The sequence below is a fragment of the Eumetopias jubatus genome, unplaced genomic scaffold, assembly GCF_037043125.1.
Source record: "Eumetopias jubatus isolate StellerSeaLion01/CBP00866 unplaced genomic scaffold, mEumJub1_p1.0 scaffold_14, whole genome shotgun sequence".
Lineage (NCBI taxonomy): Eukaryota > Metazoa > Chordata > Mammalia > Carnivora > Otariidae > Eumetopias > Eumetopias jubatus.
Window position 1 is genome coordinate 22,573,146 of NW_028274820.1, and position 17,401 is coordinate 22,590,546.

At 39.3% G+C, this 17,401-nt stretch overlaps 1 protein-coding gene across 5 annotated transcripts in view; it reads left to right on the forward strand.

Moving 5' to 3' along the window:
- RELN (reelin) overlaps positions 1-17,401 on the forward strand; it is a 494,784-nt gene that overhangs the window by 255,025 nt on the left and 222,358 nt on the right. For all 5 annotated transcript variants that reach the window (XM_028118604.2, XM_028118612.2, XM_088018691.1 and 2 more), the window contains exon 8: positions 3,052-3,103. In XM_028118604.2, coding sequence (XP_027974405.2) covers positions 3,052-3,103 — 52 coding nt within the window. The remainder of the gene's footprint in view (positions 1-3,051; positions 3,104-17,401) is intronic.

Consider the following 17,401-nt stretch of genomic DNA (forward strand, 5'->3'; position numbering starts at 1 on the left):
TGTTGTGCGTGAGAACTGATGAAAGGTATCGGCCCCCCAAATCCCTTTTTAACAAATTTGCCTTCTTTTTCATAAATTACTGAAGTTGTGGAACAAAGGATCACAGGCAAAGAACTTTAGTAAGCTAATTCAATATCTTCTATGATGCCAGCAAGAGCATCTCCATTTTGTGAATTCAGTCACATGGCATTTTATTTCAATAAAAGTCAGAGTCAGTGAGAGGCGGCACCTGCTGTCACATAAGAACACCAGGCATTTATGTCCCTACTGCTGCTGTGGTTGCAGCCCTCACACATTTTATTTAACTTAGTGAGGCCTCCATATTCAGGTGGTGACACCCCAACTTTATTCATTCTGCTGGTCCGAAGTGAAAGGCATGAGGAATTCACTTATCCACTCCTTTAAGAGAAAATGTGCTCTCTCAGAGCATGAAACAGGTGGGTTATGTGACCCCCTGTTGTTTTTTTTTTTTTAAAGAAATTACTTAATTGAATTATTTTCATATATTTGGAAATGCATTTTAGTTGCAGGGAGGAGTTTGGGCTAAAACAGCATCATACCCCCCCCCCAAAATTTGCAGGGAAGATGTGCAGAATAAACAGCCTCAGCCAGTAGCGAATTCATTTTATGGTCCTACTAATTTTCGGTGATTTAGGGTCTATTTGATAACTTAAGACCACTGAGATTTGGTAGGAGAAAAGTTCTGTCAGACATTCATAATTGCTGTATTATTTATGAAAAGCCATGTAAGAGACTCTTTTCATTTTCAGAATGTCAGATGTAAAGACCTAATAACTTTGCAAACCAAAATTACATATGTGAACCCAAGGATAAGAAATAATTTATAATCCCCAAATGTAAACATAGGTGAACAGATTTAATAGGCAATGCTCCCTGTTACTTTTTTCTCTTCATCTTTCCTATTCCTTGTAGCCGACACTTTTACAAATGAGCTAAATGGGTAAAGGTAGAGAAATGGGAGTTAGCCATTCTATCAGTCCTTAGCTTCCCTGGTGGAGGAAAAAAAAATGTAGAATCAGTGACTAATCTAGGTCCAGGGTCACTCACTCTCAGTTAGCACATGTAATTTGAAATTTGGCAGTATTCCAAGCAACTTACTGTTTGCTAGCCACGGTCACGTCTGTGGAACTTCATTATGCAGGCGACACAGTGTCATTTGTGACACCAACAGGGTATCTCAGACTCTCTGGTATAGTTCATGCACCAGCCTTAGCAATAACCATGGTGCTTTTAGCTTACCTAAGATACCATTGTTTCAAATAACTTCTATTCAGGAGTGTTTCATGATTCACCTGGGGATCTACTCAGTTATATAAAATCAGAGGTGGAAAGAGCATTCATTCAATTTATGTGAAAACTTTAAAAATTTTCATGTGCCTTTTTGGACTGTAAGATTAAATTATCCAAGTGGAAAAACTATGAGGACAAACAGTTGAACTTATTCTAAAAATTGTGTGTGTGTGAAGGGGGGAGGGAACAGATTCCTTTTAAAGGAATCTTGAAAAGGAGCTGGTATCCTAGTTATTTAAAGAAAATTCTGTTGGTGCGTTTTTCTTTAATGACTCTAGTTGAGGGGAAGAGAGCAGGAAACAGAGCTCTGGGCATGATGGGCCAGTTTTCTTTTAGCAGATAATCTGTGATAATGAGGGATTTAAATTAAACAGAGAATTTGCTCTGACACCCTGACATCAGTGATTTTTGCTACCGTTAAAATCAATTAGGAGCTGATATCTATACTGATAATCTAATAATTTATAAAATGTCTCTCTTGCCCTCCCTTCTTTTACCTTTCCTGCTTCCTCATGGACTTCAGAGTCACATATTTAAAGCATACATTCAGTCATCTTTCTGATTTGTGTTGTAGAAATGGGAAGCATACATCTGATCTTTGGATACTCACATCTCAGCGGAATTCTGGCAAAGCAAGAAGCTTGCTCACTTCTTTTCCCACTAGTTCCCACAGTGATTCATAAACTGGGTATCTCCTGACCCTTCCACAGTTGTGGACTCCATCACATGGGGGCCAACAAAGTGCAGGAATAAATCTAAGGATGATATTATGACATATAAAAAGCGGAAGTAAGCTTACTGGTTTTGCCATGGTGAAGACACAGTTGTACACTTTATAATTTATAGGTGCAGTCATAGGAGGCATCCCATTCATTAGCTTACAAAGGTCAGGAACCCCACAAGAGAGTCACTGAAAATGAGGACCCTAATTCTCATCCCATGTGAGCTGGTATGGGTCGAAGTCACTGCTCCACAGAATAAATAAGTAATTTTTTGAAAATTTAAATTGATTTCAGATTAAATAGGGTACCATTCCTCTTTCAGAAGGGGGAAAATTGTTTAAGCATGCTTCTTCATGAGATTAAAGGACAGTGATAGAAATGTATTGGAAGGATATTTCTAGGCCCATAATTTGATTACTTTTTTGGGAGAGGTAACAGTTTTATTGAGAAATAATCCACATACTCTGCAATTCATTCATTTAAATTATAGAATTCAAGGCTTTTAGTTCATTCACAAAATTTTGCAATCATTATTACAATCAATTTTAGAACATTGCATCATCCCCTAACGAAATCCTATACCGTAAGCTATTGTATTTCTATTTACTTTGCAAAATAATCTTATTCTCCTCATTTGCTCTTAATTTGCCTCCCAGTTTTTGTTTGGGAGCCTTTTTATGGCCTTCGCTTGGGCTCTAGATCTGTTGGTTTAGGATGGGGGGAGGTTGAGGGGGGAGTGGAGGGTACTGTGTTAAGTGCCCTCACAAGATTACCTGGTAGATCACACGGAAAATGGTTTTCAACAGGACCCTGAGAGTGTAAATCAGGATCTCACGGCATTATTCCCCACAGGGCACCATGAAATGTATCTATGTTGAGACATACTGATGAAAATAAGCTAACCACTGGATTGATGCAACATCTGTTTATGGCTCCTTTTTTCCTCTTTTCATCCCCCTTTCCTCTTTCTCCTCCTGTGTTTCTATGTTGTCTTATTTTGGTATATTCCTTCTTCTAGATAACCACAAGCCTTAATACAACAACAGCCTCCGTCCTCCAATTTTCCATTGGTAAGTGTTTTTAGCAATTACAGGAATTTAACTTGGAAGTGTTTGTTTTAATCATAGCGTGTCATCCGGATTATAGTGCCAAGTGCTTTTAGATTTAGAGAAGAATCCATCTTAACATTGCTGTAAATAATTTAAAACATTTCTTAAATGAAATTAAAAATCATAAATGCTGCGTTCTGTTCTCACTTCTCTCCAGCAGGGAGCGGTATTTAAGAATGGTACAGAGAACCCACAACATTTTAAAGTGATTTACACGCGAATTTCGAACGATTGGGATTGTACCGTTAGAGCAGAATTACCTGACTGGTTGTGTTTTGCTCAGATTAAGAAGACTGAAAATCTGTTAAATTTCCTGCAGCTTGACTGGCTGGTAGTGAAAGAGATCATTATTATTGCCTGAGAGAAACCAGTTAGGGCTTCGTGTTTGGCATAAATAACCCATGTTTGATTGAGGCATGGATAATTTTAAAAATGACTGTATCTGGCAATATTTCTTTTAAGTGCTTTTTATATTAGAGCTCAAAATTCCCACGCAAAGCGTTCAGTAAAATAAAATGCCTCTGGATCTAGTGTGCACGGCTTTCTTGTCTATTTTACCTTCCGTTCTCATCTCCAAAGGCATATATTGATAAATAACACGGACAGTTTCCAGTAGGAATGTTCTAGGTAAAGAAAGAAACAGCCTTCTGGATGGGGGCTCGTCTCACTGATCTGGGTCCTGTAGCAGGGAAACCGCCTCCCTGCCTCTGCCTGTGACATGAAGATGCCGGCAGCTGTGCCTCGGGAACAGGGCGCCGACAGCTTCCTTCAGGCCCCGGGGCCCGTCCCCCACCCCCCACCCCCCACCCCCCACCCCCCACCCCCCACCCCCCACCCCACCGTCTTCACCCGCTTTTCTGTGGAGAACCACCATTAGCAAAAGGACTGTTTCCCGCAGTAGCCCCCCAGTCCTAATCACAGAGCGGTGTTCTCTCCCCCCCCCACCCCCCCCGGGGAGCTCTCTGTGGCCGACTGTGCCCAAGCTCAGTTTTCAAGCCGTGCTGGTGTCACCTTCTCCTCCGTGTGCCTCATGGAAGCTTCTCTAGGCCTTTACTGTGAAACTGCCTGTTACAGTTTGGGTTGTTTTCTTCTCACATCAAAAGCGGGACTACAACAATTTACAGACTGTTCAGAAGTCCATATGTGGTCATAAGGAAAGTGTTAGCTAAAACAAAATAATGAGTCTTTTTTTTAAAGATTTTATTTATTTATTTGAGAGAGAGAGAGAGCAGGAGCGGTGGGGGTGGGAGAGGGAGAAGCACGTCCCCCACCAAGCAGAGAGCCCGATGCGGGACTCGATCCCAGGACCCCGGGGATCATGACCTGAGCCAAAAGACAGATGCTTAACCAACTGAGCCACCCAGGCGCCCCATAATGAGACTTTCTTATGAGGGTTTTCTTGGATCTGTTAGCAAGTGTATCTTAAATGTTCTATAAAGAGCATGCAAGACTTTTATAATCAGAAACAAGTGAAGTGCATTTTTTGAAAGTTGTGGTGCTACAAAAACAATTCTTTTAATTTTTTTATTCTTTAATTTTTTATTGTTATGTTAATCACCATACATTACATCATTAGTTTGTGATGTAGTGTTCCATGATTCATTGTTTGTGCATAACACCCAGTGCTCCACGCAGAACGTGCCCTCTTTAATACCCATCACCAGGCTAACCCATCCCCCCACCCACAAAAACAATTCTTTTAAAAACTCTTAACATGACAGGCAAGTAACTAGAACCAATGTGTTTAAACTTATTATGCTATTAATATTAAAAAAATATGCCGAAAAGGTTTTCCTATTTATCTGTATTCCAAGTATTAATTCTAAACTTTTTTGTTAGGGCAATGAACATTAATTTCAGATATTATTTCTAACCAATTAAAGAATACAAGAGAATCCTCTTTAAAATATATGCTTCACAATTATACTAGTATTTGAACTTTCTTAAAGGTAGGTAAGAATTTTGTTCCAGCACCAATGAAATTATCTTACCTTGAAGGGGACAAAAACCTCTATTTTTATAAATAGTAAGGAGTATACCATGAAGCTGGCAGAGATTAATTTCCTCCCCTTTTAATATCACCCTACCACGAGCAACAGAGCTGATGATACAGGGCTGGGAAGGGGACAATCAGAAGATTCAGGGTCTGGTGCCTGAGATCCCAAAGCCAGAACACGCACCATGACCAAGGGCTTGGGACTAGACCCGAACATGTGACTTAGTAAGAGCCCTTGACTCTACTGCACACCAGGGACCGCCGCCTACCAGGCCAGAGAGCTGCTTGTATTATTTAAAGCATGGATTTGAATCCTACGTTAGAAGACTAGAAGAATAACAGAATCAGGAAGTTGGAAGAGATAAGTAGATGGATAGGTGACAGATAAAAATATATCAAGTTTATAACTAAAAAAATACTTAGAAATCTTTTCTGAGTGGCAGTTTTAGAATCAAAAAAATTTTAACATGTCATTGTTTGGAAATGAAACAAAATATTTATTTTATTTTATTTTTATTTTTATTTTTATTTTTTTGAAACATTTTTTAATTTAAATTGGTTTCAGAGGTACAGGCCTGTGATTCGTCAGTCTTATATAATACCCAGTGCTCATTACAACACATACTCTCCCCAGGGTCCATCACCCAGTTACCCCATCCCCCCACCCCTCCTCCCCTCCAGCAGCCCTCAGTTTGTTTCCTGAGATTAAAAATCTCTAATGGTTTGTCTCCCTCTTTGGTTTCATCAGAAACAAAATATTTAGGGAAGAATTATAACTTATTGCTTAGGCCTTCACTGGGGAATTTGCTTACTGGATTTTGAGAATAAAAATCTTGGGAACTAAGAAGGATTAGGGTGGCCAAGAAACAATGTAGTAGCAAACCGTTAGCTATATGGTGTATGGGGGTAAATGGTCAATACGGAAGTGTGGGCACAACTTCTCAGAAATGGTTTTGTGTAACTCATTATGAGTGCTTCAGGTAGCATCATTCTGTTTATATGGGTGGTGTGGGGACTAGATGAGGGCACACACACACGGGTTCCAGAGATGTCATCATCACATGAATTCATCCTGAGCTTTACAAGTCCCATGATAACCAAATACCAAAAAAGCGAATGTAGAGTCAAGTAGCAGCCATTGCGTTTATACTCAGTTCAAAAATTATATTGCATGTGTTATAAAAAAGCACTGTATGTAGACAATCCAACATTTATATTTCTTTGTGGATTGTGGAATTATCCAACTCTATCCTAATGGTTCAATATGGTCAGTCAGATTTAGTGTCCCTCCTTGGAATTCCTTGAGGATGTCAAATGTTCACTGTGTAGTGTGATGATTCAGATGTAATAGGGACAATTTTTTAGGGAATTCTGTCATTATTCATGGCTTTCATGGTGAATTATGTTCACAATTATGGACATATAGCCACAATTGAGTAAGTTATTGCCTTGATATTTTTATAATGCTCTTGTAAACATTTTCAGTTCCATCACAAGCTTTATCCAAGTACCCCAGAGCTATGTGTACAGAAATGTCTTAAATTACTAAGCATATCAAATAAACTCTATCATGCCACTGTTTCACAGCAATGCTCTTCCAGCCCTTTCTAAATATATATACATATATGCACACAGATGTGTGCACACACACACACATATAAATATATGCATAAACACACAGGCTATCTTAACCAAAAGAATTTTTAAAGTTAAAGCATCCTGAAAACACAGCTCCGTAACCTGAAATTTATCAAGTTATCAATAGCTAAACCATCTTGAAAAATGTCCAAAATGTTAGTAGACGAACTTTTCATTTTTCCAGTCCAATGAAAGATCTCGTATCCATTTCTGTTGCTGAAGCATTGATCTGACACAATCCTCACTTGATTCATTAGAGTCACCTAGTGGAATTTATGGTTGTAGCCTTAGAGACATTTCCCCGTTTCCTTTAGATTTCCTCTGGGATAGGAAGAAAGATTTGAGATGATGTCCTTGCAAACCATTATCTTACAGATGCCTCCAAACTCTGGTTTTTCGGGCAGGATCCTGGGTCCAAGGGAAGTGCTGATAATGCTTTGTATCGTTCATTCACTTCACAAGATTTCACTGAGTATTTGCTGTGTGCCCAGCCCTTTCCTGAGCTAACTAACTATAGAAAGACCAAAAAAAAAAAAGGGAAAACAGAGGGGTATTTACCGTGCTTAGCGGTTTGGTAGAAGGCTGTGGATGCATCCAGAGCAGGAAACCTCTAGGGAACTACCAGAATGCTATAAACAGAGATGGACATGTGTACAGGTCCCCATGGTGGCAGGTCCTGCAGAGTAGAGCAGGTCAGGAAGGCTTCTTAGGAGAATTCCTGAAAGCCAACAACGTGAGTCGCTGGAAGGGACAAAGGTTTTCCAGGTGAGGAGACAGAGTGACACAAGCAAGATACAGGATGGGAACGTGAGTGTCCTCCCGGAGCAGAAGGACTGTCCAGGGGGTGGCTGTGGTCCATGTCAGAGAAAATCGTGTCCATTTGAAGAGTTAATCTGTATTGGCGAGGGTTTTAAACTTACTGAATAGTCAATAGAAGTCAGAAATGGCCTCTTCCTCTCTTGAGCAATAAAAAAATATCATGAAATTAATTCTTAAGAAAGATCATTTGGACAGTTGTGTTCAGAGTGGACTTGTCTCTTCCTTGATATAAATCTGCATTGACTCACTCAGTAAGATCTTGCCAAGTACTATGCTTGTTCAGTTTAGCCTAGCTCTTTCTTCAGATTAATAGAATTTGGAGGCTAAATGGGGATTAAAGATAAAGCATTTAAAAACATATGCCATAAAGATCAGAGTTTAGCTTGAGAGATAAATCTGTCTTATCCATCATGATATTCTCAGCCCCTAGCCCAGGGACTCAAAATAAGTAGATGATCGTAAATATTTCTTGCCTGAGTGACAAGTAACTATTACAGAGACGTCTGTAATAGTAGGTAACCAGGTGCTAAATTGGTTCGATGCAGACATTTCATGCCAAGAGAGGATTTGGGCATGGTGATCCGAATACCTCAATCAATGGAAAAGTTGACCCAGAAGGAAACATAAAATCACCAATAAACTATGCTTTTAGTGAAGCTTGTGGATAGTAATATATATCCATATATTTATCAGTTATTAATGAACTAGCTAGAATCTATTGTTCATACTTTGTAGAATTAGTACCTTTTTTCTTTGGCTTTACTTATGAATATCTTAAAGATCTGGGGTTTTCCGTGGGCATTTTTTTTACTGTCCTTTTTTTGTTTGTTTTTAACCATCTCAAGACAGGGGACAGCCATTAAATCATAAATGTTCTACTTTTACAGATTAAAATATGAAAATGTCCTTAGGCCTGATTTGCTCTCTTATGTACTACTTGTGCTACAGAGTCTCTGAGATAAATGAGAGCTTCTCAATTTGTAGGAGTGTATTTTGAAAAATAGAAACTAGAAAATAAGGAAAGTTAGAGGTACTATTAATGGTAAATTGGAAGATTGCTTTGTAAAAGAAAAGAGATCTGGCACTATTTTTTCTTAAATAAGTATAATGAATAAAATGCTACTTGTATGAGGTATTATATTGCATTTAGCATTAAGAGAAGCAGCTTTTCCCTCAAGCCTAATTCATAAACATCTTAAGAATTCATACTCAGAACCTGATCCAATAGAGAAAGTCTCTCTACTCTTAGATCAGCTAATTCAGAGGAAGGAGAAATTGAGCCCTCCATGTCTTGGTAGGAATTATTGCTCATTTCCTCTGTGAGCTTCCTGAGATATGTTTCTAAATTAGACTCTCATCTTTTTCAGGAGTCACTCTCGTTGGTGAGTGAGTAAAACCTTGGGGAATTTGTTATGAAATAGTGAAAACCTCTTCTAAAAACATAATCTCTAAGTATGAGACGAACAAAATCTCTGATGACTTGAGCTCAAAACAAATATTAATAAAATATAGAAATTTAGAAAAATTTAATAGTGAAATTAGTTTAATACATAGGAATTTAAGGTTAAATAACATGTTTATTTGAGGGTAAGATTTCTGGATATAAAAGATATTAAGATAAGATGTGTTTATGACTTGAGTTTTAGATCTTCAAAGGTCTATATTAACACAAAAACTGAAGTCTTTATGTATAGAACACTTCTGTGTTATCTAAATTTGATAAATAAAGGTTTGGAACTGATTATAATTCAGGTTATCCTGCTTCTTCATCCTGGACTTGACCTATTCCTTTCTGGGGAATGTATATTTTAAAAGACCAGTTTAAATAAGCTTTATTATATGTATATATTTCAAATCCACCTCACCCCAAATTTTTATGTCCTGTTTTAAGCTATAAAAGGGAATATTCTCAAATATTGTAAAATTCTACTAAGCATAAGGTTCTGGCAAAGATTGTTGAGATTGATTACAAGTGTTCTTGAATAATTAAAACTGATAACTAAATAATTATCATTATGTGAATTAAAATACAGTTTAAAAGATAGTATGTCCTTTTCCTTTTGAAATATTTAATTCTTTGTCACTCCGCTTGATGAGGCTTAAAAAATAAATATGATCAATTCATTCATAAATATGTTCTACTAAACTTTATTGAGGGCTGTTCTAGTAGAAGGGATATAAGCAATAAACTATGGGATGAGAAGAAACTGATCATTGGTATAGACTAACTGGTCTCTCGTATGAAAACTCAGCTCATTGCCCGAGCCTGATATCTCTAATTCCTACTTCTCCATATTATCACACCTACTTCACTCTGCTTTGATTTATACACATTTCTGCATATCCACTTGCACCCTTTAAAGCTTAAATGTTTAAAGCCCTTGAGGGCTAAGTGGTCTAACAAGTATCCCTCTTGGTTTATAGGGCAGAATTCTGCTTGCAACTAGAACTAAGTAACTGCGGACTGTATTGGATCTCATTCCTAGGTTAGGAAAGAGACTTAGTGATGTTGCACACTGGTTGCTCAAAACTATACCCACTCTTGACTACTGATGCAAGTCCATGGGCAATATGAGAACCTGATCCAAGCCAGCAACTTTCATGTTCTTAATAATCAATGACTCTTGATCAAGACCTCTTCTTTCAGAGAAATCTTTAGGACTTATGCTATACATAATGTGATGTGTCTGCATCCACTGTGGAAAAAGCCAAACCCAAGACACTGCTCAGCCTGCAAGGACTTTATTTATCAAATAGGTGGGGGGAAAGAGTCCACATGTGAGAAGAAGCCAAGGAAGGGGTACAGACTACAGAGGAGAGTGAGAGCACATTGTGTTGCAAAATCCAGACAGAGGGAGGTCCAGAGGCAGGACTTTATCATTTGGGAGGGAGACTGATAAGAGCAGGTGTAGTACTGCTCCAGAGGCAAAGCACCACCATGAAGGTTAGAGAGATGGAAGCCGGCAGGGGGACAAGGCAGAGGCCATTCTTAAGACCTGAAGATCAAGGTCAAAGCCAGAACTGCAGCAAGGGTGGTAATGCTGAGTTTCCAGATTGCTGGGGTGGGGAGGGGCAGTACTTAACACCTGCTGCCTAAGGTGGGGATCAGTGCTCCCAGAAAATGAGCCAGACCTGACCACTAGGGCTAGGTTGTATGGGCTTGGCCCTGGGAAAAGGAGGGCTGCTTGGCAGGGAATCTGGCAAAGCCTGACACATTTTGCATTTCTCTTCCTATGTTTCTCCCAGCGTAGGATCTAATGAAAGCTCTACACTGTGGGCTCGGGAGGAAACATGCAAGGGGGGGTTGGACATCGAAAGGTAGCTGGAAATAGCATGGTATTCCACAAATTGGGAGAGAATTGGTTCCTTTTTTCCTTATGACAGGAGTGGCAGTAAAGAGGAAAAAATATAAATATTTTGGAAGTGAGGGAATGGGGATAAGGACTGAAAGGGAGAAAGGTACAAAAGGGGAGGGGGACAGCTGTTCATTTTATATCCTGTGGTCATTGTCCATCTGCCATAAACTGGAAGAAGTCACCTAATGAGGTTCGGGGATTTCAGCCAAGGAAGTGACTAAGGGGCAAAATATTAAGTACAATAAATCACATACTGTCACATTTATTCAGAAAAAAAGCTTTGTAGATCCAGCAGCCTGTTTACTAATAAAGTCAGTCAAAACAGAAATTATTGCCAGTAGCCTCATTCTAATAAACAAATATAAAACAGAAGGTGAGGACGAGTTGCTTTTAAAACCTGGCTCTTTTTCTACATCATAGGAGAGGTTTTAGAGTTTAAGGAAACCTGTTTTTAGTGTAAGTACAGAATATTTTTGAGGAGTTTTACTGTTCTACTTTATTTGACCTCTCTTAGTCCTTAATATCAGTCTTTAGTAGGTGCTTAAAGTGGAAATTTCCCTTCCATACAATGGTCCTTCTTATGGTACTATCCTTGAAATATGCTTCTTCAGCTAAAAATATGCTAAATTCCCCCCCAAGGGTATTTTTTTTGTGGGCAAAACAGAGGTATAGACATAAACTCCAGATTTCCATATTCAAACAATTGATTACTTTGATTTTTTGAGACAAAGATTTTGGACATGTTGATTTCTCTAAACTGACCATTTTCATTAATAAAATAATGATTTATCTCAACTTCGGTCATCATATTTTACCAAATTGAATTCATTTGCTCTTGACATATCCAAGAGTTATTCGAGGACTTCCTCTCGTGTGGAATGGACCTGTTCTTAATTAAAGTAATATCTGTGGGCTCCTTTCAGTCACAATTCCCATCCCTGTCATTTGGGACCCAGAAACCCCAGGATGCTTCCCGGGGCTGCCACAAAGCATTATCCGATACAGTAACCATTTTTTCCTTCCCTGCCTCTTACCCACAAATCAGACTGCTGCCCCTTTGGCTACAGCCCCTGAATTTCAGAAGGCAGGAGCTGCTGTCTCTGTACAGACACAGGCCAGGCGAATCAAGCCTGCACTCTCTGAGAGCCTGAAGGATGTGTAGACACGGACATGGGACGACAGCAGCTAACAGGGCTGCCTCCAAGGAATGGGGGAAACTATGGGCTCTGCCAAGAACAGCACTCCCTGTGAGCCATTCCACATGCATTTACTCCACCCATGGTCTCAGAATTCGCGGAATAGTCCACGTGGGGCCCAAGTCTCACCTTTGAAGGTAGATTTTTCCCCCTCTTCCTTGAATTCTGCATTCCAAAGTGCTCTGTAGATAGCTGATGCACAGGAAGCTAAGAAGTAGCAAAAACAATTTGTTTCAAAGAGTATAAGGCAAGAAGCTGGCTCACTACTAAAGGATAAGCATGATTACATTTTTTTACAAAATTTACAAGCTAATGGAACAAATGTACATAGATACGCCACAGAAGAAAACGTTATGCATAATACATAAATGCTAATAAAGTTGAGGTTTTTGTGCTAGGGAAGGACTAAAACAAACATGAAAGCTAAGAAACATTATACCAGTTATCCTGGAAATGAGAGCATTTTATGTTTAAAATTGTGAGTCATCATTTACCTGTTCATCAGGTAGTACTTTTATACTTATTATCAAGATGTTGCTCTATTTATAGTAGATTATTTTGCTGCCATGGACTAGTACCCTTAGGATTTCTCTGGCAGGCTCAGTAACAAAGGAAGTAAAAACCTAAGTGTAATGTAATCATTGTTCTACATTATTGTTGTTCCTGGAAATTAATATGCACAACTGCCTCCAGCAAAATATTTGAACAGAAGTTGTAAAACCATAGAAATATTGATCACCTGCATAATAATGATCTGTGGTTCTGATGGCAGAATTATTTTGAAGCAGATGAATTGCAAAGTAGTAAATAAGCCTTTACTGTGTTTCTTGATGCTTTTGGGTACAGCGAGATTATTTTCTCCTCAGTGAGTAGTCCCATCCTCAAAAATTGCTCTTAGCAGGAAGAGGGTGGATAAGTGCCGGAACTGCCTATTTTACCAGTATCTTCACGTGCTTCCCCTCATTTTTCACGATATGGAATGAGGCAAGTCCCTTCTTGAATGCCTTCGCCTGTAGTAACGTGTCATATCCCCTGGGAGTGACAGTGTCTAGCTTTTTAAAAGCTCCTCTAAAAGTTCCCCATTCATCTCCTCTCTTTCCATCACCCCAGCCTCGAGTTAATGGGCCTGTCTTCCATTTATCTCCCTTGAAAAGATGAGAAGATGTGTTGCTCCTGTTGAGATTTGCACCGGTCATAGCAGGGAGTTCTAAGTAGCCAGATTGCATCCATTTCCTAACTTTATGATCTTTCTCTATCAAATGCCACGGTTTACATGCAGCTCCCGGAGCCCTGCTTGTCTCTGAGGTCTGCGTTTTGAGTAATAGCAGCGGCAGCACTTGGGCTGCAGGGACCCTCAGCAGGACTCCATCCCAGTACTCCTCAAGCGTTCAGTATTTATGGGCCCCCGCTCTGCTCTCTAGAGGCATGATTTCTGGCGATGCTTTTCCCCTTCCATAAATTCTGTGAGGTCAGTTCTTGCCTCCTTCCATGGCTCTGTGCGACGTTTTAAAAGGCAGCTTGTTTTTCAGGCAGAGCTTTGAGAAAAGAGGCAGCCTCCCAAGAGGACAGTGGCTCTTTCTATTGTTTCTGTTCTGATTTACTTTGAAAAGTCCGGGGCTTTCTGAAGAAGGGCATAACCAACTAAAAATAAAACGACCCAGGCATTGTTCCTGTCTACACCAACATGTTAGAATTGAGCATTACATTTATATATGTTCTATTGATGAGTATGTGTTTACATTCCGATAAACTTATGTCATTTCCATACTTCTTTCATACCCTCCTGCAAGTAGCCTCAACTGCAACCACCACCTTCCCTTTACTTAACATTCTGTTGTTTTGCTTATCTCACAAGTCATATGTAAGGACCATGGAGATTTCGACATACTGCTGCAGATAGCGTTCTAATTCCCAATAAATTATTCATCCAAATCATTAATGCAAAATAGTACTTTTTTAATGTAGATATTTTAAGCCATGTATTCTTTACATTTATAATATTATACAGCATGTTTCCTTGTCTTTAAGGCTCATTTTTATTGACAGACAACTTTGCTGTTGGTATAAACAGGGAAGGGAACAGAGCACTGGATTGGGAGTCAGGCCATATGGTCCTTCTCTGCCAGTTGACCTTGCCACATAACCTTGGGCAAGTGCTGAGGGCTGTCTGGACACAACTGGTTTGTAAAGTGAGAGTGCTCATCTTCATGACTCCTCATGGCCTGGGTCCATATAATTATACTAGGGGTAGTATACTATTTAAATCTTCATGATCTTCCCCCTGTGGTCCTAAATCCTAGGACTGGGTGACAAGAACAAACTATGGGTTAACTAGGAATACATTTTGTCTGAACCTTATGCTTGTGATAACCGTTTTAGTTAAGGCCACCCCCAGAGAAATATCAAAGTACTTATCATATCTTCATTCACCCAGTTGTGGTTAACTTAAACTTGTAGCTTGTTCTGTCACCAGGAAAAGATACTAAATAGAGGGACATCAAGTCACCCAAACAAATCTCAGTGTGAGAGATCAAATGAGCTGCCCCTCTGGCTCTTCCTGTAAGAGTAGCAGTCTCAGGGCCCCTGGATGGCTCAGTCGGTTAAGCGTCCAATGCTTGATTTCAGGTCATGATCTCAGGGTCATGAGATTGAGCCTGCATCATCGGGCTCCGAGCTCAGCACCCAGTCTGAGATTCTCTCTCTCCCTCTTCCTCTCCCCCTGCTTGTACTATCTCTCTATTTCTCTCTCTCTAAAATAAATTAAAAAAAAAAAAGAGTGTCAGTCTCTGTGTTGGTGGACTGAAGCTATAAGTCAAACCCATCTCCTTAATCTGCTGAGAAGTGTGCAAAAGAGATAATAAAACTACACTTACTTTGATGAGCACTGAGTAATGTATAGAATTGTTGAGTCATTATATTATACACCTAAAACTAGTGTAACACTGTATGTTAATTGTACTTTAATAAAATTTTTAATAAATAACAATGGAAGAGAAAGCAAGAAAAAATTAAATTATTTAAATAAGAATTTTTTAGAAGTTAATAATGGTATCCTTGTATTTCCAAAAGACTTTCTTCCTAGAGTTTCACTGACTCCTAGATTGATTTCATTCACTTTTTTCTTTTTTCTTTTTTTTAGATTGTATTTATTTATTTGAGAGAGCGCAAGAGAGAGCAGGGGTGGGGGTCAGGGGGGAACAGAGGGAGAGGGAGAGAGAAAATCTTAAACAGTCTCCATGCCCAGTGCAGAACCCGACAGGGACTTGATTTCACGACCTTGAGATCATGACCTGAGTTGAAATCAAAAGTTGGATGCTTCACCCACTGAGCCACCCAGGTGCCCTTTCACTCACTTTTTCAACAACTATTCGCTGAGGTCCTCATCCGTGTGAAGCAGCTCTCAAGGCACTGGGGAGATGGGATTTTCGAGACAAAATCTTTGCCCACGTGGAGCTGGTATTCTGAGAGGGAAGGCAACCATCAAATATGTCAGCAAGTTATAAATGCGATGAAGAAAACTCATCAGGGGTTGGCAAGTGAGGGCTAGTGTTTTATTGGCGGTGGCTAGGAGAAGGCTTCTGAGGGAATAACCATCGAGCAGAGGCCCGAATTGTGTAAGAGAGTTAGCTTGGTGGAAGGAACAGCCAAGGGTGCCTGGGTGGCTCAGATGGTTAAGCGTCTGCCTTCGGCTTAGGTCATGATCCCAGGGTCCTGGGATCGAGTCCCGCATTGGGCTCCCTGCTCCTTGGGAGCCTGCTTCTCCCTCTGCCTCTCTCTCTCTCTCTCTCTCTCTGTCTCTCATGAATAAATAAATAAAATCTTAAAAAAAAAAAAGAAGGAACAGCCAAAGTTAAGAGCCATGCGGACTGCCATTGTGTCACTGCTAGAACCTTATGTAAATTTGAGCACTAAACGCTGTGTTACTTCTTACGTGGGAAAGGTTGCTCAAAGGGTGTGCATTTTCTGCTTTTTCCTGAATGACAGCCAAAGTCAAGAGAAATGGGACTTTATCACAAGAAAGTTAACTAGGTTTTTGAGTTCACATGTATCTCTGACATGAGAAATACTTCTGGTAATTGGTTGACTCATTGATTAATTGGTTGATTGATAGATTAATCATCTTGGCCTGGCTCCATATAACAAAAGTGGAAAGTTACTTGTCTCTTTTTTCCTAAATTATACTAGGGGTAGTATACTATTTAAATATAACCAGGGGTAGAAGTTGATACCAATTTCAGTCATAATTTTAAATTGAGGAAGATGATCCATGGATCAGACTAAGATTACAATAAAGTATTTCTTAGAATTACAATGATGAGGCTCTCTAACAGTAAAAGGAAACCACCATAGAGAAATAAGCTTTGCCATTCCTTTTATTCTTTTACTTTTAAAAAATAATAGGTACTGTTTGACACTTGTAGATATTAATGGTTTCTTTATGGGAAATGATTATTTCAGAAACAGATTTACAAGTTATTATGGAATTTGTTATTTAGAATACAAATGTGGATTACCTGGTATCTTAAATTTAATCCTGATTGCAATATTATATGAGGTGAATGCTTTTCACATAATTAAAATAGTCTAAACTGGGAAATGTTAGGATATTGCTTTTTTTGGAATGCAACTTTTAAAAGAAATCTCTTTGAAATGTCTTCCTATAGATTTAAAAGCAAACAACAAAGAAACTCTTTGGAAGAAGGTTAACCTTTTGTGTTTGTTCTGAAAACCCAGTCACGAGGTTATCACATTGGTCTGGGGGTAAGAGATGATCTAAGGAGGTAGTGGTGAAGGTAAAAGAAAGGTATCGATTTAATAAATATGCAGGAGAAGGATCCAGAGGTTTGGGTGGTTGGCTGTGGGGCAAGGGTAAGAGAGGGATCTTCAGGGCACCTGCAGAGAAAGTGATGCCCAAGTGAACATGATCTTTCTTTCTATCTTTCCTTCCTTCCTTCCTTCCTTCCTTCCTTCCTTCCTTCCTTCCTTCCTTCCTTCCTTCCTTCCTTCCTTCCTTTCTTTTCTTTCTTTCTTTCTTTCTTTTCTTTCTTTCTTTCTTTCTTTTCTTTCTTTCTTTCTTTCCCTTTCTTTCTTCTTTCTTTCTTCTTTCTTTCTTTCTTCTTTCTTTCTTCCTTTCTTCTTTCTTTCTTTCAGATTTATTTATTTGAGAGAGAGAGAGCACACATATGTGGGGTAGGAACAGAGGGAGAGGGAAAGAGTTAATCTCAAGCAGACTCCACGCTGAGCATGGAGCCCA